The sequence below is a fragment of the Balaenoptera borealis genome (genome assembly GCF_965194805.1).
Source record: "Balaenoptera borealis genome assembly, chromosome: 2".
In the NCBI taxonomy this organism is placed as follows: Eukaryota; Metazoa; Chordata; class Mammalia; order Artiodactyla; family Balaenopteridae; genus Balaenoptera; species Balaenoptera borealis.
Window position 1 is genome coordinate 100,163,972 of NC_138867.1, and position 26,543 is coordinate 100,190,514.

Sequence of the window (26,543 nt, forward strand, 5' to 3'; positions counted from 1 at the left end):
CTGTCTTAGGCTGTGAAGTGATTCATAATAATTTTCTTATTAGCTTTTGGGCCATGATGTTGTACTGAATATCAAGCATTAACCGACTCAGCTTGTAGACTGTAAAGTGTGTATAGGAAACAAAGTGTCATTTGTTTTTCCCTAAAGTGATGCTGAAGCACATTGCCAATAGATCAACATTTTAAAGGACCATCATGTAAAGAAATCCTTTTCCTCAAAGAGTGAAATTCAGAACAACCTATTCTAGCCTAAAAGTTCGGCTGGCTCTTTGCATCCAGTTTCATTCTGATGGGAAATTTTGGACAGTCCCCTTCCCTCATTGTGGAGAGTCAGGGGGAGCTCAGATAAGGTGCTTGCCTTGAAAATGCACGATGAAGTTTGTGTAGTGAAGGAAGACGTAGGGGTGAGTATTCACTAAAGGCATTTAGTTTTGTCATTCAGAAGATAAGTTCAGATTTTCCCAAAAGATAGGAAAAGATCTAGACATGGAAGACAAAGCTGAGAGTAGAAGTAGGACAATGTGAGATCAGGTGGGCATGGAGCATGGAAGGCTCTCTTTTTCTCTTTATTGATTTTCAACTGGTTTATTGGCTTTATTGGTGTATTAGTTTTGGAGAGAAGGTGTGAACATAGGCTTTGTGTATGTACAATCTTCTCGTTTCCTTTTACTGAGAATCTGTGGTATAGGGTGGGATTAGGATCAGTGATAGTGGGTATGAATCAGCAAAGGAACAGATCTCAAGAAATAGTTCAATTGAAGAATTTTAATAACGAACTAATAAGTGCATAAGAAGATAGGGCATGTTTCAGCCAATGCATACAAACCAAGGGAATCTTTTATTGAAAAATACACTCTCTCCATAGTATATGCTTGTACCCACTGGGGTGATTCTGGGAGTAAGATAATACTTTGAAGTTAGTTGGGTGGTTTGAAGGTTTCTACCACTCTGTTCCTGAAAAGGTTGTTTTCATCTTTCTTTTTGATAATAATGCTGACAGGCTTTGTAGAGTAGATACAATGATGCAGAATAAAGTCAATAGATAGAACAAATAGGTAGCTAAAACACCTCTCAATGGAAGGGGACCAAATGCAGTGTGAATAACCAAGTGTTCATTTTATTCCAAGGAGGGGTTTGGGTAAATGACTCTGGTTCTGTGCCAGATGTTGTTTAACAACTGGAGCTAGTGGCAATGGAGTCTTGCTGTGTCACTTCAGAAAGGATGTGTTGACTACCTTTGTCACTCTGTCTGGTGGCAGTCTTTGTCATCATTCGCCACAACCGAGAAGGCAGGCGTCTCACACAAAGTTGTTTAGTTGACAGATGTTTCTTGCATGGAAGCTCCGAGTTAGCTACCTTTGTAGAGTTTCCTATCCAGCTCAAGCTGGGATTACAGGAACCATTCAGCAAATGAACACTGACTCTACCAGCTGCTCCATCTACAGCACACGGAGGCTCTTCAGCTTGTCTGAGGCCTGGGACAATTTGTCTGCACAGTTGCTGCAGGTGGAAAGGTATTAGACTTTCATTAATGCTGGCATTTCACTAGAGGCATTCAAGCCTCCCAGAGCTGGAAAGGGTTGCACTCTTAAATGATAGGATTCAAAGGACATTCAGATCTTAAGGAGAGAAGCAAGCAGGAACATGTAGGCAATGACTCTCTTTGTTTATAATGTCTCCTTGGTTTCTGAACTCATTCAGTGTTTTGTCCTCCCCTGCCCCTCTGGATGCTACTGTGCCAGATTCATTAACTGGTTAACCCTCCTTTTCATTTTCATGTGAAATGATTCTAACATTTAAGTAATGAACCCTGGTCTCACTGGTGTGCTGCTGACCTTGGGCTTGTTTTGAATTTGCTAGTTGGCTGCAGTTTACTGTTCAAGCCTTGCCTAAAGTTATCATTCTGTGATGAGATATGAGGAAAATCGATTAGAAACGATCCAAAAGACTGAACCAATTCAGGAATGGATGAGTTTTTTCACCCGAACAGAGATGGAAGACAGGGAAGTAGGATAAATGCATCCTAGTGGGTGCATGGCATGTCTGAAGTGAGTGGGAAAGGGAGACGAATATGGAAATTCTTTATCCCTTGCAGTAGAGACTGGGGGTAGAGGGATAGCTTTAAATTCCCGTTAGTTTATTTAAGAAATGATTTTATCCTCACATCTGAATGGTCTGAGCACAAATCCAAGTTAATTACAGTGGAACCCGTTGGACTCCTGATGTTATGGTGGGAGTCCTATACCTGCTTTATGAGTTGGCTGCATAAGATGGGTCTTTGATTCTATTCCTTGTTTCTATTAGAAAGGATGTTAGGACAGTGACATATCTTAGGGATATCAGTGCATTGTGCTGTGATACTCCTTCTTTTCTTTCCTTCTCTCCCCATCCTCTTCCTTCTCCTCCGAACATATAGAAGCCAGAAATTTCCTAACCTCTTTTTACCTTCAATTTTTAAAACATTGACCATGTCCCTGGCTCTGTGCCAGGTAATGTAGGTTTCATTACCCCATTTAATATCCTCAGCAAGCAGCAGAAGTAAGCATTATCAGCACCATCTTACAGACAGAAAATTGAGGCTCAGAGAGGTAAAGACACTAATGTCAGGTCACGTAACTAGTAAGTGATAAGGCTGAGATTCAGATCCGTGTCTCACTACAAAAGCCGCCTTTCCCCCACATGACTGATGTGCATTCACTTTGAACCCGTGTTTTCTTTAAAAAACTTCGGAGAGAGACCAAGTCCTTGACTTGGGTTAGAAAGGAGTTTCATAGACCTGAATCTCAAAACGCTTAAATTACTGAAATAACAAACAGTAAGATGTCCAGACCTTCTCCACATTTGGAATCGTTGTTCTTCCCATAGTCTTGTGTCTGTTTCATCAAATATGCGTTGATTATGTTTCAATAAAAAAGACCACTGAAACATAAAGCTGGGCGATTTAAAGGCATCTTTCGAGGCTTGACAGTCAGTGAATGTTTTATTCTCCTCTGTTGCTATGTCACAAGGACAAACGTAGATCTGATTATAAAATGCAATTGTATTCCTCTCCATGTTCTACACAGAAAGTGTTATTAAGCCGTGGTGACATTTACTCGCAAGAAACGTGGTTGGCGAGTCACAGAAAGTGTGAGCAATTGCTCCCCCATGAAGCCCTGCTCCTGTGAATGGAGAGATGTCTTTTGGGTAAAATGTAGCCATCTAGGAGGATTTAGGAAAGTTGAATACTGAGAAGTAAAGTGATGTGGGTCTTATGGATGGTTGTTGTGAAGTAGATCGTTTGTCTAAATCCCAAACCCTGAAATGGCTATCTCTATGAAACGGAGCATAGCTTTTATAATACGAATATTCAGTGACCTGACATCAATAAAAAGAGGAATAAAAAGAAGAAAAGCACATAGGTCAATTACCTTTTGCCCACCTGGACAGGCCTTTGGCTCTGAAGCTGGGCGTGTCTTTGGACACAGAACATCCTTCTGGTGTGTGCTTCAGGCATTGTGGGCAGGTGTCTGGGTCCCTTTGTGCTGCCGGTGGACTGGGGGTCCCTTGCTGATGGAGCTCATTGGCAGCTCTTTGTGTATCTTCCTGCTGTTCTTACCTCCCAGGGAGCATCGTGTCTTTATCTTCTTCCTTCACTGCTCACCTTAGGCACAGCAGGGACTTGGATCTTCTAGCACCACCGTGAACTTGAGAGCTTTGCCTCTTCTCTTAAATCTTGCCCAAAGCTTAATTGACACGTTTTCTTGAAAATTCTTTTTTACATTATAACTAAATCTTTTGGAGCTTTTTCCTGGTTACTTTGTTGGAGTTTTGTCTTATTTGCTGTGAATTTGCTATTAGTTCTCAATTCGTGGAAGTGTCAAATTTGGTATGTCTTTTATTCATTGTTAATTTTACGTTATTCATTATCCGTTGATATTTAAACTCCTGTAAGCATATTTAATGGTGGTACACGTCATGCCAAACAAGTCTGAGTTTCTCAGATCCACCTGAAGCAGAGAGGATGAAAAAAAATCAGAATCTTCACTTTTCCAGAGGAAGCGGGGCCAGACCTTCTAATATTGTAAAATGTGTGAAATCATTGCTGTCTCCCACCGCAAGATTGTTTCAGCATCCATGAGGCAATTTTATGTGTTTTTGCAATGAGATTCTTTAGTTTCTCTCTGTATTACATTCAGTGTCTGATAAACAATCCCTACTGTCTACACTTTTGTCCTGTTAGTAGTCTAAAGACTTCATTCTCACGAACTGTACCAGTTGACTTTTATCTCCCCTGTTATAATAAGTAGTTTGATGTCTGTTACAAGTAGCCTTGCCAATAATGTTCAAGAATCATCAGGTTCACTAAAATCCCTTTGGCCTGAAATGCTTTCAGTTTTCCTGCTCACCTCATTGTGTTCAACCAGCCCTTGTAAGCTTTCTTTCTTGTTTCCATTGATTTCCTTCTCTAAGCCACAGACCCTATGACCAGTCGTGCCATTGCAGGTGCACTCAGAGTTCACCCTGGTGGATCACAGATTCTCATGTCTATCAGATGAAGTGGGATGATATTGTAAAGAAGAAATATGTTAAGTCCGTATGGCTGGCATCTCATGAAACTCACTTGGCACGTGGACTAATATGCTTTCATGATTGTTATAGTCTTTGTTTTTAAAGAACGTTTAAAAACATTGTGGTAAAATATACATAACTTTTAATTTACTATTATAACCATTTTATAAAAAGGTATACAGTTCAGTGGCATTCGCACTGTTGTGCACCCATCACTACTATCCACTTCGAGGACTTTTTTCATCTCATAAAATGGGAACCCGGTACTCATTAAACAATAACTCCTCTTTCCTCCCTTCCCCCAACCCCTGGCAACTATCATTCTACTTTCTGTCTCTATGAATTTGACTATTCTAGGTATCGTATATAAGTGGGGTAATACAGTATTTGTCCTTTTGTGACTGGCTTATTTCACTTCACATAATATCTTCAAGGTTCATCCATGTTGTAGCATGTGTCAGAATTTCCTTCCATTTTAAGGTTGCATAATATTTCATTGTAGGTGTATACCACATTTTCTTTATCCATTCATCTGTTGATGCACAATTGGGTTGTTTCCTCCTTTTGGCTATTGTGAATACTACTGCTATGAATGTGGGCGGGCAATTATCTTTTCACATCCTGGCTTTCAATTCTTTTGGGTATATATCCAAAAGTGGAATTGTTGGATCAGATAGTAATCCTATTTTTAAATTTTTGAGGAACTGCCATACTCCTTTCCACAGTGTTGCACTGTTTTATATTCCCACCAGCAGTGCACAAGAGTTCCGATTTCTCCACATCTTCACCAATAGTTATTTTCTGTTTTTTTGATAATAACCGTTCTGATGAATGGGAAGTGGTATCTCACTGTGGTTTTGATTTGTATTTCCCTAATATTAGAGATGTAAAGCCATCTGTTCATGCGCTTATTAGATATTTGTATATTTTCTTTGAAGAAATTCCTATTCAAGTCTTTTGCCCATTTTTAAATTGAGTTGTTTGTTTTGTTGTTGAGTTGTAGGAGTTCTGTTTATATTCTTGATATTAACCCTTTGTCAGATATATAATTTGCAAATATTTTGTTTCATTCCAAGAGCTGCCTTTTCCCTTTGTGGATAGTACAAACGTTTGATGCATAAAAGTTTTAAATTTTGATAGTCCAATTTACCTATTTTTTTCTTTTGCTGCTTCTGCAGCCTTTGTCTTTTTATATTCAGTCTTTTATAGTGTTTTTATCTTGAAGGAATAGTCTTGGTTATTTTACTCTTTCCTCAAGATTCGTGTTATAGACCTTTACTTCACCTCAGTGCTCAGCGTGCTTTTCACTCCCTCAGACACTAAAGTCTGGCCTGGAGTGTTGCTCCACGTGGAAGGTCAGTGAGGAGGCTGCAAGGGACCTTACGTCCCCATGCTTTTACTTAGGCTTTCTCTAGCTTGAAGTTGTGTTATAAACAATAACATATGATTTGCTTTGTTGGATAGCCTCAGAATTCCACTTTCTTTTCCATCTATTCATTCACTGTTCATGGGTGCTTGTATTTTCTATTTGTGCAGTTACTTTTCTCTCTGTTGGTGTTATCTGAAAAGTTAATGAGTAATCTAGATACCCTCATCTAGGTCAGGGTTTTTTAACTTCTTTCTTTAAAGCACTTGAACCCCTTTTCTAACAAAAGCTTAAGTAGAAGCTCAGTACAGTGGGTAAGAGCAGTGGTTACTCAGGAGCAGGGGAAGAAGATGTTCAGCTCACTGCTTTCCCTCCTCCAGCCCTTGAACCTTTCCCTTTGAACGTGGATGGAGGCTCTGTGGAGTGGAGTTTACTCAGGACAGAAAAGCCTGTTGATAAGGCAGGAAATGAATTACAGTCATTCACTTCCCACTTCCCCAGTCCTACTTACCTCAAAGCAATTCAGCTTTTGTATGGTAAATGTATTTAGGAATCCATGTACTATTCAGCTTAAACTACAGGGTTCTCTCAAACTGGAAATCAAATAAACAAACACCGCCCACCCCCTCAAAAGAAACAGGTTTCTCTGCCTGAAATTGTTGTTCAAAAACCTCCAATCTAGTTTACTGACCAAAACGATAATCCACACCTGCTAAGGACTTGTAACCATGAAACACTTCTTGGGACCCCCCCCATTGTGCATAGTGACCCATTTTATTGATGAGTACTTCACATAGGAAGATTAAAAAGCCAGAGGAGAGTCCCCTGGTAAGGAGGCCAGCTACTGAGACACAGGAAACTTAATTTTGATCCACAGACATTTTAAGCTAGAAAGGAACTTGGAGATCGGTAGCCCAAGAGGCAGCAAGTGGTGTGTTTGGTTTGCACAGAATTAAAAAAATTAGTTGCCAGCATTAAAAAAAATCAGCAATGTTTATATAAACATTAAAAATAAAGATAAAAATCTTGATTTTAGCCTCTCTTGGAAAAATCATAACATCTGACAACACTAGGCCCATGGTCCTGTATGGCCCTGATGAATTACAGGAGGCCTTTAAAAAATCCCAGTGTCCAGTCCGCATCCCAGACAAATTAAATGATATTCTCTGTGGTTAGCACTCAGACGTCAGTATATATCTAAAAATTGTAATAAAAACACCTGACAGTGATTATCATCTAAGTCATTTTAAGCGTATAGTTTAGCTGTTTAAGTGTATTCACGTTGTTGTGCAACAGACTTCTAAAACTTTTTCATCTTGCAGAACTGAAACTCGATACCCATTAAACACTAACTCCCCCACCCTCCTTCTTCCAGCTCTTCCTTGGCAACCACTTTTCTACTTTCTCTTTCTATGCTTTTGACTACTCTACATACTTCATATGAGAGGAATGATATAGTATTTGTCCTTTTGTGACTGGCTTATTTTGCTTAGCATCATGTCCTCAGGATTCATCCATGTTGTAGCATTTGACAGGATTCCCTTCTTTTTTTTTTTAAGGCTGTATAATATTTCATTGTTTGTATGTCCATTCATCTGTGAAGGAATATTTGGTTTGCTTCCACCTCCTCACTATTGTGCATAATGTTGCAGAGTGTGCAGATTTATTTCTGCACCATTTCTCATTCCCAGCAAGAGGGCACAGGGTTCTAACCTCTCCATGTCCTCTCCGACACTTGTTATTTCTGTTCTTTTGACAGTGGCCATCCTAATGGGTGTGAGATAATGTCTCATTGTGGTCTTGATTTGCATTTCTCTTAAGTTTAGTGATGTTGAGCATCTTTTCATATGCTTGTTGGCCATTTGTATATCTTCATTGGAGAATTGTCTATTCAAGTTCTTTGCACTTAAAAAATCAGTTATTTGTGTTTTTTTGGTGTTGAGTTGTGGAAGTTCCTCAGATATTTTGGATATTAATCCCATATTAGATATAAGATTTTCAAATATTTTTCCCATTCCAATAGGTTGCCTTGTCATTCTGTTGATTGTTTCCTTACCTGCATGGAAGTTTTAAAATTTGATGTAGTCCTATTTGTCTACTTTTGCATGGTTGTATGTGCTTTTAGTGTCATATCCCAGAAATTATTGCCAAAGGTAATGTCCTGAAATTTTTACCCTATGTTTGCTTCTAGGCGCTTTATAGTTTTGGTCCTGTACTTAGTTTTTAAATTCATTCTTTTGCAAGTAGATATCCAGAAGTGAATGACAATATCCTTTGTTTAAGAGATTGTATTTTCCCCATTGTGTATTTTTGGCACCTTTGTCAAAAATCATTTGGCCATATAAGCAAGGGTTAATTTCTAGGCTCTCTATTCTGCTAAATTGGGCTAAATGTTTTTCTACCAGTACCATACCACTTTGATTACTGTTGCTTTGTACTGTGTTTTGAAATCAGGAAGTGTGAGGCTTCTAACTTTGTTCAATTTCAAGATTGTTATGGCTACTTGAGGTTCCATAAGAATCATAAGATATTTTTCTGCTACTGGGATTTTGATAGGAATTGCATTCAATGTGTAGATTTCTTTGGGTAGCATAGCCATTTTAACGATATTCCAATCCTTGAGCATGGGATGTCTTTCCATTTATATACAAATACAACCTTCCTTGATATCTTTAAGCAGTGTTTTGTAGTTTTCAATGTACAAGTCTTTCACCTTCTTGGCTAAGTTTATTCCTAAGCATTTTCTCCTTTTTGATGCTGTGGTAAAGGAGATTATTTTCTTAATTCTCTTTCAGATTGATCATTGTTAATGTATAAAAATGCAACCGAATTTTGTATGTTAATTTTGTATTCTGCAACTTTGCTAAAATTATTTCTTGGGTTTAACAGGTTTGTGTGTGTGTGTGTGTGTGTGTGTGTGTAATCTTGAGGAATTTTTGTGCCTAATATGTCATCTGTGAACAGAGATGATTTTACTTCTTCCTTTCAAATTTGGATGCCTTTTATTTTATTTTTTTGTGTGTCTAATTTCTCTGGCTAGGACATTTAGTACTATGTTGAATAGTAGTGATGAGAGTGGGTATCTCTTCCGTCTTCCTGGTCTTAGAGGAAAAGCTTTAAGTCTTTCACTGCAGAGTATGATGTTAGCTGTGGGTTTTTCATATATGGCTTTTATTATGTTGAAGTACTTTCCTTCTATTAATAGTTCACTGTGTTTATATCATGAAAGGGTATTAAACTTTGTGAAATGTTTTTTCTACATCATTTGATATAATCACGTGGTTTTGTCTTTCCTTCTGTTAATTTGCTGTATTACAATGATTGATTTTCATATGTTAAATCATCACTGCATTTCACTTGGGCATGGTGTATAGTACTTTTAATGTGCTGCTAAATTCAGTTCTCAAACTTTTTGGGGTTGTGAATCCCATTGAGAATCTGTGAAAGACATAGACTCTCTCTCGGGTAAATGAATTTCAGCACATAGAATATTTTAGAAATAACTTTGAAGGCTTCACAGAGTGCCCTGGAGTTCATCTTGGGGTCCTCTAAGGACAACTAACCTTTGTTGTTTGATTACCATGCTAAGAACTATGGGATGCATGTTACCTGAGTCATCTCAATTAATTCCAGCAATGACCTGATGAGACAGGTTCTATGTTATACTCATTGTATAAGATGAGGAAATGGAGGAAGTAAGCAGAGGAACTGAGATGAAAACCTAGGCAGTCTGGTGCCAGAGCTGGAGACCCATGGAGTTCAGTTTGAGAACCCTCGGTTTGGAGAATTTGATTTGATTGTAGGCTGAATTCTAATCTGAAGGAGCATCAAGAGTATTGGACAATTATGGGGGTTCTGAGTCACCAAGGGACTCAACGGTGTGATCCATAGATCAGCAGGTTTTGACATCACCTGAGTGCTTGTTACAAATGCAAGCACTCAGTTAACACCCCAGAACTATAGAATTTTAACAAGCTCCTTCAGGAGCTTTGTGTGCACATTAAAGTTTGAGAAGCATTGGCTTACGCCCTGTAGCATTAGCAATTTTGACACCCTCTGAAACCATTTTGAACTTAAAATTAAATTTTTGGTAGCTTTGGGTAATATTGCTTCTTGGTTCCTGGTGAACTGACTGATAGTGATGGTTGTGGGGAAGGTGATATTGGGAGAGGTGGAGTCAGCACTCAATGAGTGTGTGTGACAGCAACATATTGGCACCCAGTATGTCCCCCTTCTCCGAGGTCAATGTAAGATCTCTTTCGAATATTCTTTTAAAATGATAGCATTCTAGAATTGAGAAACAAATGGATGAAAGTGCCATTCTCACTTGTTAGCTGCATGCCTTCCAGCAGCACAGGATGATTCTGGGTAGTAGTAGGTTATGGAGAGCCATCAAAGCTTCCAAAGGAAAAGCTTTCATCTCTCGCCAATATTTCCTGCCAGGCACTATTGCCGTGGTAGGTCTTTAAGGACCGGTGGGGGTGTGTCACTCCTGGGGAGCAGGTGTCCTCTGAGCTGATCGCCTGCTGCCCCCTCCTGATACCCTTACTCTGTGACCCTATTTCTGACCTCCAATGTTGGTTATTCTCTTAGAGCCCTGCTTAGCTTTGGCGTCAGTGCCTCCCTTGGAATCAATTGCCTCTTGGATTGTTACCATCTTCAATTGGATTCTGCAAGTAATCCCTTTCTTGTTTTTGAACTATAGTAAGTTGAACTTCCTATGGCTGAATGATGGCATATCCCTAAGCCAGAGCTTTTACCAAGCAGTAGTTCTTACACTCAGATCTCTCCTCATGTGGGACATTCTTTGTCTTCGAGAGCAGTCCTTCTGATTAATTCACAGGATCACAGGAAAGGACTTTTTTTTTAACCCTTTCAGGTACATTCTGGAATGTAGGAACATCCTGTAGAATAGTGAGGTTAAAGGAGTACAGTGTCCTCACAGACAGGCTTTTTTGGTGAGAACTCGAGTCCAGCAAAGATTTTGTAGTTAATTGAATAGGTTCTGGAATAGAGATTGGACTTTTGTGATGATGAGTGAAGAGGTTAATATTTGGATATTAGGAGAGCTGTGTGTGGTTTTCTTTCTCTGAGCATGGAGTGTGAAATCTATTTAGAGATGTAACCATCAGCCAAAAATGAGAAGTCTCTTAAAAGAAGAAAAAAAAAAGGCACTGCTAATAATTTTGATTCCTGTACCAAGAGTGCTCTGTTAAAATGGTGCTAAGAATTCCCCTTTAAAAACATCTTATTTCATTATATTTTAAAGTTCAGTACAACTTCTTCAACTGATAAAGCTGGAGGACACAATGTTTCAGAGTGTTTAATATGAGGTTCTATATTTGAGTTAACTAGACTGGGAACACACAGAAAAAATTGAAATTATAGACATTTATATGATTACCACTGAAGTATATTGATATTTGGCATGAAAATATTATCTCCTAAAATGCAAGGAAATGCACATCCTTGACATTAGACAAACACAGATACCATTGAATATGTGGGTCCTGAGAATTTTGCTTTTCCTTTAATTACTCATTTGAAACAAGTGATGACTGAAAGAGTAAGCAATATGTAAACTCTTCAGCTGGAGGAATATTTCAGTGTGAGATGTGGATCCATTCATGTCTTTTGATGTGTAGTTTAATTTTTTTATTAATTAACCATTGTGCAGAAGTCAGAGCAAATGGCTGTTTTCCACAGGAATAGAGGAACCAGTGCAAACCTTGGAAATGTCAATGTGCCAACCACCTTGAAAAGGTTGTTCAATGGAAGGTCTTTCTTTTTAAAAATTTCGGTATAGTTGATGTACAATCTTTTATAAGTTACGATGTAGTGTTTCACGATTTTTAAAGGTTATACTCCATTTACAGTTATCATAAAATATTGGTTATATCAATGGGAGATCCTAAATTGCAAGTTTCCTTATGGTGCCTGGGAATGTTTCTTCATTGGGAAATACCTAATATAATTAAAATAAATTAAATTAATTCATACTCGGCTAAGTTCCAAAGAAGAGTCAAGCTGTTATAGATGTTGCTTTCCTAAAACTTAGGATAATTCAAGGCTGCCTGAGGAGACAAAGTGCATCAGTTGTGGAATCATCTATGTGTCATCTGCTGATGTTTCACTAGTGATCATCGAATCATTCAGAATTCTGTAAACAGTATTCTTCCAGCAGGGGAAAGAAGTCCACACTGCAGTTCACTGTTTCTTGGCAGTTGTGAAAAATGCAATCAGAGAAGTTGTCAGGGACCTTAATTAAAGCTCCCTGAGTGGAATCTTTTGCATATGCAAATTATCCTCATTGGTATCATTTGTGAGGAAAGGTTAAGGTAAGTGAGTTAGCACTTATGCTATTAATTAAAAAGAAAGATGATCTGTCAGTGAATCAAATAAAGCGTTTATTTAGTTTATTTGTTTTTTTTTTGCTTGTACCTCAGACTGTAAGCAGCACCCACAATGCAGGGAGATCCTTTTCTTGATCCCTTTTGATCACTGAGAAGCCTCTGTTTACGTACTGAAGGGTCTGACAGATACTCACTGCAACTGTCCATGTATTTTGGGGTGTTTGTCTCAAGTACCACAAACACGTTTATTCTGGTGATATTCTGAAGCGAATGGTATGAAAAGAAACTCTCTAATGTTTCACAAGCTGATCTGTCAGCAGCCTTGAAATTGAGAAAATGAGCTTTGAAAGGAAGAAATGGGTGAAGTTGGAGCAGGTGACTGGGGACCAGGAACAAGGGAAAGGTAAAACATCAGTGAGTCACAGTGGTGGAAGGGCAGTGACATTTTAATGGAAGAGAGTCCAAGAAAAAAGGAAATTAGAGAAACAAAGATAAATTAACAGAAAGGAAGTATTTGTCAATGTTTTAATCAGAATTTAAACTTTTTAAAAAGTATTTTTCTTTCCTTTTTGCGTTAATGTTTTTAAGCACTGTTTATGCAACTGGCACTGTGCTAAATGCTTTATTTTAAATTTTATTATTACAACCCTGTGAGGAGGCTAATAGTGTTTAAATGTGTTTAATAATGATTAAATGAGTGAGCCCTAGAGTTTGATCGTCTGGAGTTGGAATACCTGAGGTGCCACATATTGGCTCTATGATCTTGGGCATAGTAAGCTTTTTGTACCCCAGTTTCTTCATCTGCAAAATGGTGAGAAGAATAATATATTATTAATATTAATATTAATAATATCATAGTATCAACATTATTATATTAGTATATAATATATTATATGGATTATGGATGGAGGGACCAAGCTGACAGTACCTGAGCTCACTGATCAATCTTAACTTCATTAAAAACCGGACAACTTTTTGTACTTACTGTTACAATGCAATAGGAAGGTACACAGCATCACTTATAAAATAATCTTGTAGTAACATGAAATCGAATCTAAACCTAATTAATTCTCTAGCTATAACTACCTGTTTATAAGGAAATAGAGGTAATAGGGAACATCTTAAATGACATCACAGGGATACAATCAACAGACTCCTGTGGAAAATTCTACGGATAAATTACTTAGTTTCTTCAATAAATCGGTGCCAAATCAAAGGGAGGGAGAACTGTTGTAGACTAAAAGACACATGGACATATTGCAAGGCGTGGACCTTCTTTAGATCTTGATTTCAATAGATCATGTATAAAAAAGACATTTAAACACATTTGGAGGCAATTGAGTATGGCTTAGTTATTGTGGTAAGAAGAAATGATGATTAAATTTGTTGGGTGAGATAATGATGTTATGTTAGAAACAAGTTTTTATCTGTTGGAGGTAAATACTATGGCATGTAAGGAGAAATGACATAATGTCTGAGATTTACAATAAAAAACAGCACTTCCCCCACCCTCCCCAAACTCCTAAACCAAAATACATACACAAAAAACTAAAAGTGTGCGAGTGAGTGTGTGTGTTTGTGTGTGTGTGTGTAGCAGAAGAAGAATGGCAGACTTTTGATAATTGTTGAAACTGGGTGATGGGTAAGTGGTGCTGCATTCCTTTTATATCATTCTCTTTACTTTGTGTATGTTTGAAAATTTCTAGCACAAAATAATTAAGAAAAAAAATCCTCCTTGCCCCTTCTTTTCTAGGGATTCTCCAAGAAGCAGGAAGATTGAATCTCATCAGCAAACCCTCACAAGGCTGAAGTTGTCCTCTCTTCACTCTCCCGCTGCCTGAAACCTTAAGTCATTGTGCAGTGCCCTTTCAAATTGGGACCCGCCTCAGTCCATGGGGTATTTCTAATGAAAGCAGTGACTTCTGGGAGTCTACCTCATCCCGTGCACCAATCTTCCCACTGGATCCTGGCCACTACCTCAAAATGAGGTGTCTCTAATTCTAGAGTGGAATCAGGAGGATCCAGATGCATTGCCACTTATAACTGGTATAAATTACAGCCCACAAGCAGAGGTGTGCAAGAAATAGCACGAACATTTTTTTATGACTCCACGTAATTTGTATTTTAAGCCTTGATCCTGCTGGTGTCCTGTTTGGATTTCCGCCATCCCTATTTGAAAGTCATACAGGGCCAAGGTTTTGAGGGAGTGGGTGGAAGCATGATCATTGTTGACTGGAGCCCACAGTTGTAAGTGTAGGTGCCCATCAGCTCGGGGGCCATGCCTCCTTTAGGTTTGGTGGCTCCTGTGCCATGCGTGGGACAGGTTGCCATGATTCTGCTTGTGTGCACACTATAGCCATCTCCTTTTAGAATTTTTGCTCCATTTACCCCTCCAGCCACACTTGAGAGGCCTTTGCTCCTCCAGGATTTACAGACATCTCTCTCTGACTTAATTAGCACATTTCAACACTCCAGTAGGGCAACAAGACAGTACCTAATTTCAAAAACCTGCTTCTGTTATGTCTCTGCTCAAGTATCCTCTCTTTTCCATGGAGTTTGCGATTTTAGAAATAAAAGCCAAGATGATCAGCATGCTATTTCTGCTATGCCCTGCCGGGCTCTTCCACTGGCCAGTGAACATAGGGTCTGCTACCCACTTGAATGCAGAAGGGAAAGGGTGAAATAAAGGAAGAAAAGGAAAAAAATGAACAGGAACAGATTAACATCTCAAAGTATCCTGCCACATTTGAAAGATGTGAGAGTTGAATTCATGGGAAAGGTTCTGCTGGGAAAAAGGAGTTGTTCTTGAAAATGGGGTCTGTGCTGTTGCAGAGACTGTTGAACCTAGGTCCACGGAATGCTCTGATGTCATCACTGAGGTTAGAGAATTCTGCTGTAGGCCTGGCAACCTTTTGAAACTTCACAGCCCTGGTGAGCACTAAGCAGTACTGCTGGTTCACTAAGTGGTCCAAGTTCTTCAGCCATTTAGGAGACTTGACTATTTTTATTTGTATTGAATCATTTCAACGGATTTCCCAAAAGCCAAGAAGGGCCAACCTGTAGGGAAGAGGAGGAGTTGGACGTGAGGCATCTTCTAAGGGAATCTTCCAGTTGGTACGATGAGACGGCGACAAAAGAGGAAACATCTGGAAAGTGAAGAGTCCCAGGAAACTGCCGAGAAGGGAGGAGGTATGTGGGGGGCAACTTGTCTGGGGCACATGGGTTTCTGCCAAACTGAGCCTTCTCTAGGAAGGGGGGGACTGAGAACGCGTCACCTGTGAAGCAGGGTGCGAGAGACCTTGTCTCACTGATGCTGCCGTATCCACGTGGAGGGTCCCTGTGGTGTGAGACGGCACAGAACGGCCAGGTGCCCCTGGGAGATGGGAGGTCAGCTCCGCTGGTCTGAGGACCCTCTCCTGGGGCTGCCGGGCCTGGAGCTTTGTCGGACTCACAGCAGGCTGCATCGTGCTTGCACAGACCTAGAGGTGCAGCTTTTCTCAGTCCCCGAGTTCTCTCTTATTCTCTTTGATCTTCCCCTGGGGTCATGAGGTGGGGGGTGTGAAGGATGCAAGGATGCTGAGAGAGACCCATGAGCTGCTTGGCCCCTTTTACCAAAGTGGAAAGAGAAGCCCCATGAGTTGAAGGCCTTGTTGAAAAGTATCTTGAGAAGTGGAATGCAGTTCGAAAGGAGATTGTTTGTCTAGGGATGGTGTCATTGAAGGCAAGGAGGTTTCATTCCTTCGACAGGAAGAATTTCCCAAAGGAGATCAAGGGAAGGGAAGGGCTTTCCAGAGACTGAGACCGCATGGGCGGGGGTGAGAGATGTCCTCAGGGTCCTGCGGGGAGCTTTGAGAGCCACGGGCCACGTGGTGCCTGCGTGCCTTAAATGTAGGCGAGTAGCTTGCCCTGGGAGAGGGGTGGTCACGTGAGGAAGTGGGGCAGAGTGGAGCCTACCCCAGAGTTCCAGCTGGAGGCCTCTGCCCCAGATTAGAGCCCAGTAGCTCCTACCAGGCCCAGGGCCCTGGAGACTAGGATGGGCCCTGGGAGTGGAGGTCTAGACAGCAGGCAGATTTTCAGGCAGTGGCTGGGACAGGCTGGGGAAGGCAATGACTGCCCCTGCCCTGACCATTCAGAATATTTTTCTCTATGTTGCCGTGTGTGTGTGTGTGTGTGTGTGTGTGTGTGTGTGTGTGCGGTAGTGGAGAGAAGAGCGGGATGAATGGGGGTAGAGTGCTCATCAGATATAAAGTCTGCATGGTAAAGTTCTTGTCACCCTGCCTGGACCTGGGTGACACTCGGTGTGTACAGAATTCTTGTTAGGGATGTTTTATGAGACAGTAACTCATACACCCATGTACACTCCGATACAGCAAATATATCACACACCCCACATATAACTTCCTTATTAAACCACACACAGCACATGTAGGTATATACACGCATCACTCCTGTACTACGTTCTCATACAACCCACCTGTGTCACAATCCTCTCCTCCAACACCAAACGCTGGAGATGAGATATGTATATAGACACACACACTATATATATATGACACACACACTATATATATGTATCTCCTCAACTCTCGCAAACACAGCTAACTTCAGCTATCTCTAAATACCTCTGTAAGAACCAGTCACATGTCATACACACCACACTTATAACACATTCTTTAGTGATGCCAGACCCGCTTTGTACAAACCACAGTAAAGCACAGTCTCACTAACCCATGTCAGGGTTGCCAGATAAAATATGGGCTGTCCAGTTAAATTTGAATTCCAGATAAACAACAAGTAATTTTTCAGTATGAGTATGTCCCAAATGTTGTATGGGCCATACTTACACGAAAAATAAGTAAGACCAAATACTGCATGGGAATACGTACACTACAAAATTATTCTGGGTTTATCTGAAATTGAACTTTAACCGGGTGCCCTGTATTTTTGTTTGCTAAGTCTGGCAACCCTTATATACTTACCGCCAGCTGATGTGTTATATATTTATTGTATTGTTGTTTAGTGTTTGTCTTCCTCTACTAGAATGTGCAGCCTTACCAGAGACTAGAACAATGGAAGAGTGCCGGATACATAGGAGTAGCTGCTTACTGAACCTTGGTGAATGAATGAATGGACACACACCATAAATACAAGCCACACCGTGTGATGAGGAAAAGTTACATGTCCCAGAATTCCTGACTTGTGAACAGAAATCATGCACACAGAGGCCACAGATACAGATACACACATCTGCACTGTGCTCCCCACGCCAACCCCACACTTACCACAGACTTAACTGATACACATCAGTCACTCTTCACACATACTCACAGTCACCACCTAGGCCCACATTACCCACAAGACACTGACAGAATAAGTATTGATTTTAATTAAATACTGGAGTATCCACTGGGAACCACACTCTCAACTGTGTGTATTCACTGCACCTGACACGTGTCAGACCGTCAGTAAATATTTGTGGACAGAGGACTGAGGAACCCACCCTGAGCCTTTCATTGCTCCCTCAGGAATCTCGAAGTCACAAGAGGATCCCCCTCAGCTTGGATCCCCTGTGGTGGCCCAAGGCTGCAGCCCAGGGCCAGGGGAGGTCTCCTCTGCCTCTGAATACTTCTGTGCTTCTTCTCCACGCAAGCTCATCCGCGGTGGTAAGGGCGCGGGGCTCCTCAGGTGACGGGCTGCTTGGCTGGGAGGCAGGAGGCACACAGATCCCAGGGAGGCTGAGAGGAAACCCAGGGTCATCAGAGGCGCTGAGGGCTCTGTGGAGGAGCCTGAGCAGGATGGCTGAGCTGTACGAGGGCGTGGATCTCAGCTGAGTCTGGGGGCGTGTGAATCCTGGTACCACCATGGTGGGGAAGTTAAGGAGCAGGGGCCGGAAAGGTCTGGGCTTGAGGTGGAGGGCAGAGGGACCAGATTAAGCATCTTCAGAGGAAAATGTAGGGTTTGCCTTTGCTTCCAGAGAAGGACAGAGTTCTTCATCATAGACCTCCAGCCTGAGAGCAGGACCATCCAGCTGAGGTCCACCCAGCTCACACATACATCCGCTCTCCAGGCACAGCCATTCTCAGTGCACACGTAAACCCCAAGCACGTGATCCACAGTGCTCCTCTCCTACACCCCCATTCCACAAGTAATGCACCACCGATATTCCCAAACTCACACTCCTCGTAGTACACGCATCCACCCGCATCCCTCACATACCACGCCCTCACCACCATACTCCACACCCCTGTATACAGACACTGCTCCAGTATCCCCCACACGCAGATGAAAAGCCCACAGATGACACCAGATACACCACTCCATCCTACGGCCAACAGACACCAAGCTCATGACACAGCTACGTCATGCAAATGTCCCTCTCTCATCTACCACACCTGCTCCCTCAGCTTCCAGCATGGCCCACGCATGTTATTATGTTTTTAATTTCCTTTCCCAGGAATCTGGAGATTACATCGAGACACTCCCCAGCCTAGAGCACCCCTAGCCCGGGTTCAGGAACAAGAGGAGACCGCTCCCCCACCACAGTGTGTCGCCTTCTCATCCCCTTCATTCAGTAAGACCTCTCTGTATACAAACAAAGAGGAAAGAGGCATGAAAATATACTACATGCGGGTGAAAACGATCAAGGGTGTAGCTGTCTCCTGGGAGACAGAGAAACCCTCGGGCTTGCTAGAAGAGCGGCCGAGGATAGAAGAAGTGACCCTTCCTGAGGATGTGCGGGTAGGTACTCCCCGCTCTGCTGTGTCCACCAGAAACCGCCTGTCTGACAGTGAGCCCACTGGGGAGGAGAAAGAGTGTGAGGAAAGGGCAGAGCCATACAGCCCATCAGGGTCAGCTGCAGTCCAGGAGAGACCCAGGGCCAAGACACCGGACTGGCTGGTGACCATGGAGGCCGGCTTCAGGTGCATGGCCTGCTGCCGCGTGTTCCCCACCTTGGAGATCCTCCGGCAGCACGTGCGGTACGGCGTCCAGGAGGGCTTCAGCTGCCATGTCTTTCATCTCACCATGGCCCAGCTGATGGGCAATGTGGAATCCGAGAGCACCACCGAGGAGGAGGTGGAGGAGAAAGAGAGGAGGAGGAGAAGCAAGGAGCAAAGGAGAATGAGGAGGAGCAGCCCACGGGGGAAGACCTCAGCCCGAGGAGACCGTGGAGCCAATGTCCAGGCTGCGTGTTTCATTCTCCGAAGGACAGGAAGTGAGCAGGGGCTGGGGCTGTGGAGGGAGCTGTACCTTCTCCGAGCCAGTCCCGTCTCTCCACCCCAGACTCATGCTTCCATAAGGGAGAGTTGGGGGCTTTAGCACCTCAGGGGGAACTGAAGGGGAGATAACCGGCTCCCGTGCTTCTGGCCCAGTCATGTAATAATAAAGTCATGACAGTAAGTGGGAATTTACCCTGAGCTTTTCAGCTTCCACAGGAAATTCTCTTTAGCTAAGAAGTGTTTTTCTCTCTTTTGATTTCCACACAGCAACTGAGATTCATGGGACAAGATCCTAGAAGACGGTGTGGCCTTCTGTTGGAAGAGGTAAGGCTTGAGGCTGGCACAGTCTTCTGAGCCTATGTCACGAGGGCCCAGAGGAGTGTAAGGGAAGGGGCCGCAGAGATGTGCTGGTTTATCTAATGGCTCTGCAGTTGCATCAACTTGGGACACACCCAGCACTTCCAAAGGAATTGACTTCTGTTGACTTAAACAAGAATGTGGAGCGTTTTGACTAGGAGTTTTCTCAGGGTCTGCATGATGGATCTCAGCTCTAAGAGGACGTACTGCCAGCAGCTCCTTCTCGGCAGAGAGAGCCAGGGGTGGTCTGAAGAGAGGACAGGGGGCCTCGCAGGACCAGAAGTTTGAGGTCTGAGAGCCTGTGGCCTGAGCTGAGATCTCACCCTGACCAGTGGACCTAGCCTTCTGGGACAAAGGGAAATGTGAAAGGGAGTCAGGTGGAAATGAGGTCCCCTGAGATATGGAAATGTTCCAGAACCTTCGTTGTGCGGTAGTTGATCTGGAGCCAAGCTCACTGTGGTGTGTGTGGCTCTGAGCTTTAAGGCAACGCTGGAGGGTAACCCCGACCAGCAGAGCTTATAGTGCTTCTTGTCTCTTCCTGTTCTGCCTCATTTGTTTTATCCCTTCCAGGGAGAAGAAAGGACCCTCGGGATAGTAGTAGCAGACAGAGTGCCAGTGGTCTGAAGGAGGATGAAGGGCCTAGCACTCAGTCTAACATCATATGACAGTATAAATATCATAGGCAATAAAGGGCATTTTCCAAACCTTTCCTGGATGTTTCATTTAATTACATTTATCTATCTATGCATCTATCTATCAGTCATCTACATCTGTATCTTTCAGGGTTCGTGAACAAGCTTTCACATAAGCACTAGGGACGTCCAGCAGCATTTTCCAGAAGGAGGCCTGGAAATTGCTGGGGACTTCTCACAAATAGGGAATGGCCACAACCCTTGCCACACAGACTATGTGCGTGGCCCTCCTGACTTACTCCCACTCACTCTGTGAATTGCCCGAGGTCTGAGATGGGGGTGCTGGCTGGAGGCAATGATCACGTGCAGGCTGGATCTCCTCCAGATTCTGATTCTCTTCCTGGGCATGTCGTCCTCAACAACAGTTTCCATGTCCCTGGCCACACTGATCTCTCTCCTTCAGTCCTTCCCTCCCTCCCTCTCCTGCCTCCTAGTGCAGAGAATACTTTTTACATTTGAGATGAGATTTATATTTTGTTCACAGAATTCTCACCTGTTCTACTGTGGCCTCCGTTTTTAACATTCCAAAGCTGAGAAGTTTCTTTTTTTCTCCCTCATTTCTGCTGAGTCTTTACCTTCCTAATGCAGTGAACTCAGAGTGCCTAGCTGACTGGATGGGGGAAAAAATCCAGGGAGCAAAGAGAAATAATAAAAAATATATCAGTTAATTTTTCATAGTGTTATCCAACTATATATTTTTAAAAATTAGGAATAATATTAGGAATATTCTCTTTATAAAAAACTGAATTATTGGGCTTCCCTGGTGGCGCAGTGGTTAAGAATCTGCCTGCAAATGCAGGGGACCTGGGTTCGAGCCCTGGTCTGGGAAGATCCCACATGCCGCAGAGCAACTAAGCCCGTGCACCACAGCTACTGAGCCTGCACTCTAGAGCCCCCATGCCACAACTACTGAGCCCCCGTGCCACAACTACTGAAGCCTGCATGCCTAGAGCTTGTGCTCTGCAACAGGAGAAGCCACTGCAATGGGAAGCCCGTGCACCACAGTGAAGAGTAGCTCCCGCTCACTGCAACTAGAGAATGCACGCTAGCAGCAACAAAGACCCAAAGCAGCCAAAAATCAATAAATTAATTAAAAAAAACAATTATTTTAAAGGGTACAATGTATAAAAGTACAATAAAAGTCCCCCTTCATAACCCCCCAACCCCACTGTCACGACTACTTCCTTTTGTAGAGATTATTGATCACTAGCTGTCTGATTTCAAGACTTTTGGTCCATGAATTTACATATGTAGGTGCTTTATATGTGATTTATAGCTTTATAGAGATTTTTTATTTATAAATTATATCATACCATATCTATTCTAAAATTAACATTTTGATTGGAGATATTTTGATGTCTTTAATATAGAGATTTAGTATAAATCTTTGCTGTAGGTCTATCCCATTTTTTAGGCAAATGTTATTTACTTCTAGTGACAGATCATAATATAATTATTCCCCTATTGATGGACATTTCGAGAAAGATACTCTTTTTCTCCTGCAATTGCCTTGTGACTTTACCTGTTAACCAGATTGTGTTTCTTCTAAGTATTTTTGATTTATAAATTGTATCATACCATATCTATTCTAAAATTAACATTTTGATTGGAGATCTTTTAATGTCTTTTAGATAGAGAGTTAATATTAATATTTTAAATAGTCTCCCGTTTCCCTGTGGATTATTGACATTTTAAACTCTGCACTTCAATTTTCCCTCAATACCTGTAATTTTGTCATGGCTATTTCTCTACTTAAAGATGAGTAAGTCTATGATTGATTTCTTCATTTTTTCCCCATCTCTTTCCAAGGTACTGAATTTGATTGTGTCTTATGAATTGGTGAAAAATGCTAGTCCTTGAGTCAGGACATCGGGCCCTTCACCAAGTAACTCAACCTATCTGGGCTTCAGCTTCTGTATGTGTGATCAAGAGGCTTGGACTAGCTGACTTTTCAAATGCTGTGTTTCTTTGATTCACTCTAACTTACTGATCTGCTACTTAAGAAGAGGGTATGTTCTCATAAAGTAAGAGCAGTTTTTTTAATCCTTGGGTTGGGCAGAGTTTAATTGGTCATACTCAGTTTGTTAGTTATATTTACTTTTACATATGCTTAACTCTAAATAATTTATATAGGTCTTGTGACTTTTTTTTTTTTTTTTAATTGCTGACACAGCAAGAGGCTTTATTGGGAAGGAGCGCCCGGGCGGAGGGCAGCAGGGTTAGGGAACCCAGGCGGACTGCTCCGCCACGTGCCTCGCAGTCTCGGGCTTCCCGGTAATGGGGTTAGTTTCCGGGTTGCCTCCGGCCCATCACCTTGCTTGGCCTGTAGTCGGCCTCAGGGTCCTTCCGGGTGGCGCGCGCTTCTCTCAGCCAAGATGGATTCCAGTGCGAAGGGCTCTGCGAGGTTGGTCGTCTCCGCCGTCTTCTGGCCCCTCCCGCGTCCTGCTGGTTAGTTTTCCTCGGCAGCACCGGGTTCCGTGTCAGGACCTCCTGTTGTGAGACGCCTCAGGCAAGTGGTCATCGTCGTGCGGGGCCGAGGCGGGCGGTTTCGTTCCCTCACAGAATTACACGCAGCTTTTCGAGGACGGGGCTGCAAAGGGGAGGAGAAATGGGGCAACACCTGGGAGGGAAGTGGGCTAGGAGAGGGTCGTTGTCTTTTAAAGAGAAGAAATAAGACCATGTTTGTGTGGCGGTGGAAGGTTGCAGTGGAGAGGGGAGAGTTGCTGGTGTGTTAAGCACTGAGAGAGGAGATGGGGACCCGGGCCGGAGGTCCCTCTCCGGTACCAGAGGGAGAGGGGACTGAGGCAGAGCGCAGAGGAGGGGGCGGGAGAGGGGCTGTGGGCTTCCCTCCAGTGGCTTCTGCCTCCTCTGTGCAGTAAAAGCTGGTCACCAGTAAGAGGCAGGGAAGGGGCAGGAGCTGGCGGTTTGAGGGGTGGTAGGACCGGAAGAGGCAGAAAACCCTGGAACAAGGGCAGGACTGAGGTGGGGTCATGACTGCCGCTTGGGCAGGAGAGAAACTCCACACAGGAGTGCGTACACCTGCTGCCTTTCCTCCAGCCACGGGCAGGACGCTCAAAGGGAGGAATATGCTGGTGTCTTGGCTGCTTTCTGCCTCAGGGGAATAGGCTCTCACAAGGGAAAATATCAAGAGCAGAGAGTAAAGCTAGAGCCAGACATTATTCCTCTTAGGCTGTCTGTAGTCAGATAGAAGTAGCCTGCCGTCTACCAGTCAGTCCATCAGTCAGTCAGTCAACAAACACTCATCTTACAGACACCTACTAAGCTCCACGCACTGAGCGGTTGCTGGGGATAGTAAAATACTGTCTTTCTTACTAGACTAACTGTTATTTAATGTGGCTGGAGCTCCGTCAGTGAGGACACTCTGGAGAGGGAGCGAGTCTTTCCGCCCAAGGGGAGAGGGCAGAGGAGGATCCCCACCAAGAGCTGCCCACGCTGCTTTCCTGGTTGGACCCTCTCTGTTCCTTGAACACACCTCACGCTGTTCCCTCTGCCCAGGGCCCTCTGCCCTGGCTCTTTGCATGGCTGATGCCTTCGTTATCTCTCACGTCTTATCTCAAAACCCTCTAGGCCTCTACCTAGAGCACCTTTGGACTCTGCCTGGAAGGCTCCTCCCCCACTCACCTGTGGCTCCCTCCCGTGTGTCTGTTCTTTTTTCCACCTCAGCCTTACTGAGGTCTAGTTGACAAATAAAATCGTAAGATACTTAAAGCATACGTGCTGATTTGATATACGTATACATTGTGGAATGACTCCCCCAGTGAGTTAATTACCATATCCATCACCTCACATATTTACCTTTTCGGTGTGTGGGAGAACATTTAAGCTCTACTCTCAGCAAATTTCAATTACACTATACAGTGCTATTAACTAGAGTCACCACGTTTTACGTTAGATCCTCAGGCCTTATTCATCTCATAGCTGAAAATTTATACCCTTTTACTTTTACCAACCTCTCCCTATTTCCCCCACCACCAGCCACTGGCAACCACTTTTCCACTCTCGGTTTCTATGAGTTCGCCTTTCTTTTTTTTTTTTTTTTCTTTCCCCACACACGCACACTGTATTTTATTTTTACAAGAGAGAAATAGACTGACACCAAGCATTGTAAATGGATGACCACAACAAAAGCAACAATGATTGCAATTACCAAACACGAAACACACTCGTACTATGTCATAATATTGACATTCAGTCCAGTAATCCTCCACTGTAACAGCTCCTTTACTTTGCAGTGAAAATTGATTTCTATATTCTTTGCCTCTGAGTCCTTGTGGGATTTTTTTTTTTTAATTCAAACAGAAAGTCACCAAAATTATAATCATCCTTATCAGTTCACTCAGTCCCATGTAATTAATTTTCTTTTTCATCTTGATCTTTTGTTAGCACTTTTATGAGTTCATCAGTTTTTCATTAGAGTTTTGAAAATGCTTATTCATTCAGTTCAACAGTACAGTTACCAGAAACCTGTACTTGTCAGAGTCTTTTCTATGAATTCCTTGGAGATGAAACCCTTTTATAGGAACATATTTGCAAAAGCATCAGAGTACACCCAGAAGTGTCTGTAACTGACAAAAGACTTAAAAAGGACCATGGTTAAAGATTTGATGAAAGTTCATAATAGTGCAATTGACAAGGAAATTTAGTTTTTTCTGAGATATACGTTTTAAAGTAATAACTAGAATTATGACTTATGACATTATACCAGAACATACAAGATTTTTAGAAATTTCACGTAATGTCTGAAACATTTATATTAACATATTTCCATACAGTTAACCCAATGAAAGTTTAGTATTAGTTGTTTTGTTTGTTTGTTTGTTTATACTGCAGGTTCTTATTAGTCATCAATTTTATACAAATCAGTGTATACATGTCAATCCCAATCGCCCAATTCAGCACACCACCATCCCCACCCCACCGCAGTTTTCCCCCCTTGGTGTCCATATGTCTGTTCTCCACATCTGTGTCTCAACTTCTGCCCTGCAAACCGGCTCATCTGTACCATTTTTCTAGGTTCCACATAACATGCGTTAATATACGATATTTGCTTTTCTCTTTCTGACATACTTCACTCTGTATGACAGTCTCTAGATCCCTCCACGTCTCAACAAATGACTCAACTTCGTTCCTTTTTATGGCTGAGTAATATTCCATTGTATATATGTACCACATCTTCTTCATCCATTCGTCTGTCGATGGGCATTTGGGTTGCTTCCATGATCTGGCTATTGTAAATAGTGCTGCAATGACCATTGGGGTGTGCATGCGTCTTTTTGAACTACGGTTTTCTCTGGGTATATGCCCAGTAGTGGGATTGCTGTGTCATATGGTAATTCTATTTTTAGTTTTTTAAGGAACCTCCATATTGTTCTCCATAGTGGCTGTATCAATTTACATTCCCACCAACAGTGCAAGAGGGTTCCCTTTTCTCCACACCCTCTGCAGCATTTGTTGTTTGTAGATTTTCTGATGATGCCCATTCTAACTGGTGTGAGGTGATACCTCATTGTAGTTTTGATTTGCATTTCTTTAATAATTAGTGATGTTGAGCATCTTTTCATGTGCTTCTTGGCCATCTGTATGTCTTCTTTGGAGAAATGTCTATTTAGGTCTTCTGCCCATTTTTGGATTGGGGTGTTTGTTTCTTTAGTATTGAGCTGAATGAGCTGTGTATATATTTTGGAGATTAATCCTTTGTCCGTTGATTCGTTTGCAAATATTTTCTCCCATTCTGAGGGTTGTCTTTGCGTCTTGTTTATGGTTTCCTTTGCTGTGCAAAAGCGTTTAAGTTTCGTTAGGTCCCATTTGTTTATTTTTGTTTGTATTTCCATTACTCTAGGAGGTGGATCAAAAAAGATCTTGCTGTGATTTATGTCAAAGATTGTTCTTCCTATGTTTTCCTCTAAGAGTTTTATAGTGTCCGGTCTTACATTTAGGTCTCGAATCCATTCTGAGTTCATTTTTGTGTATGGTGTTAGGGAGTGTTG

At 42.3% G+C, this 26,543-nt stretch overlaps 1 protein-coding gene and 1 long non-coding RNA gene across 2 annotated transcripts in view; one reads left to right on the plus strand and one right to left on the minus strand.

Moving 5' to 3' along the window:
• LOC309622617 overlaps nucleotides 1-26,543 on the minus strand; it is a 620,423-nt gene that overhangs the window by 171,756 nt on the left and 422,124 nt on the right. The gene's annotated exons all lie outside the window — the stretch shown is intronic.
• On the plus strand, nucleotides 13,450-21,041 carry LOC309621575 (protein FAM170A-like). Its single transcript, XM_082378368.1, is given in 6 exon segments — nucleotides 13,450-15,458; nucleotides 17,310-17,384; nucleotides 17,795-17,932; nucleotides 18,724-19,341; nucleotides 19,344-19,482; nucleotides 19,742-21,041. Coding segments are annotated over 6 exon segments (1,059 nt in total). The 5' UTR covers nucleotides 13,450-15,388; the 3' UTR covers nucleotides 19,761-21,041.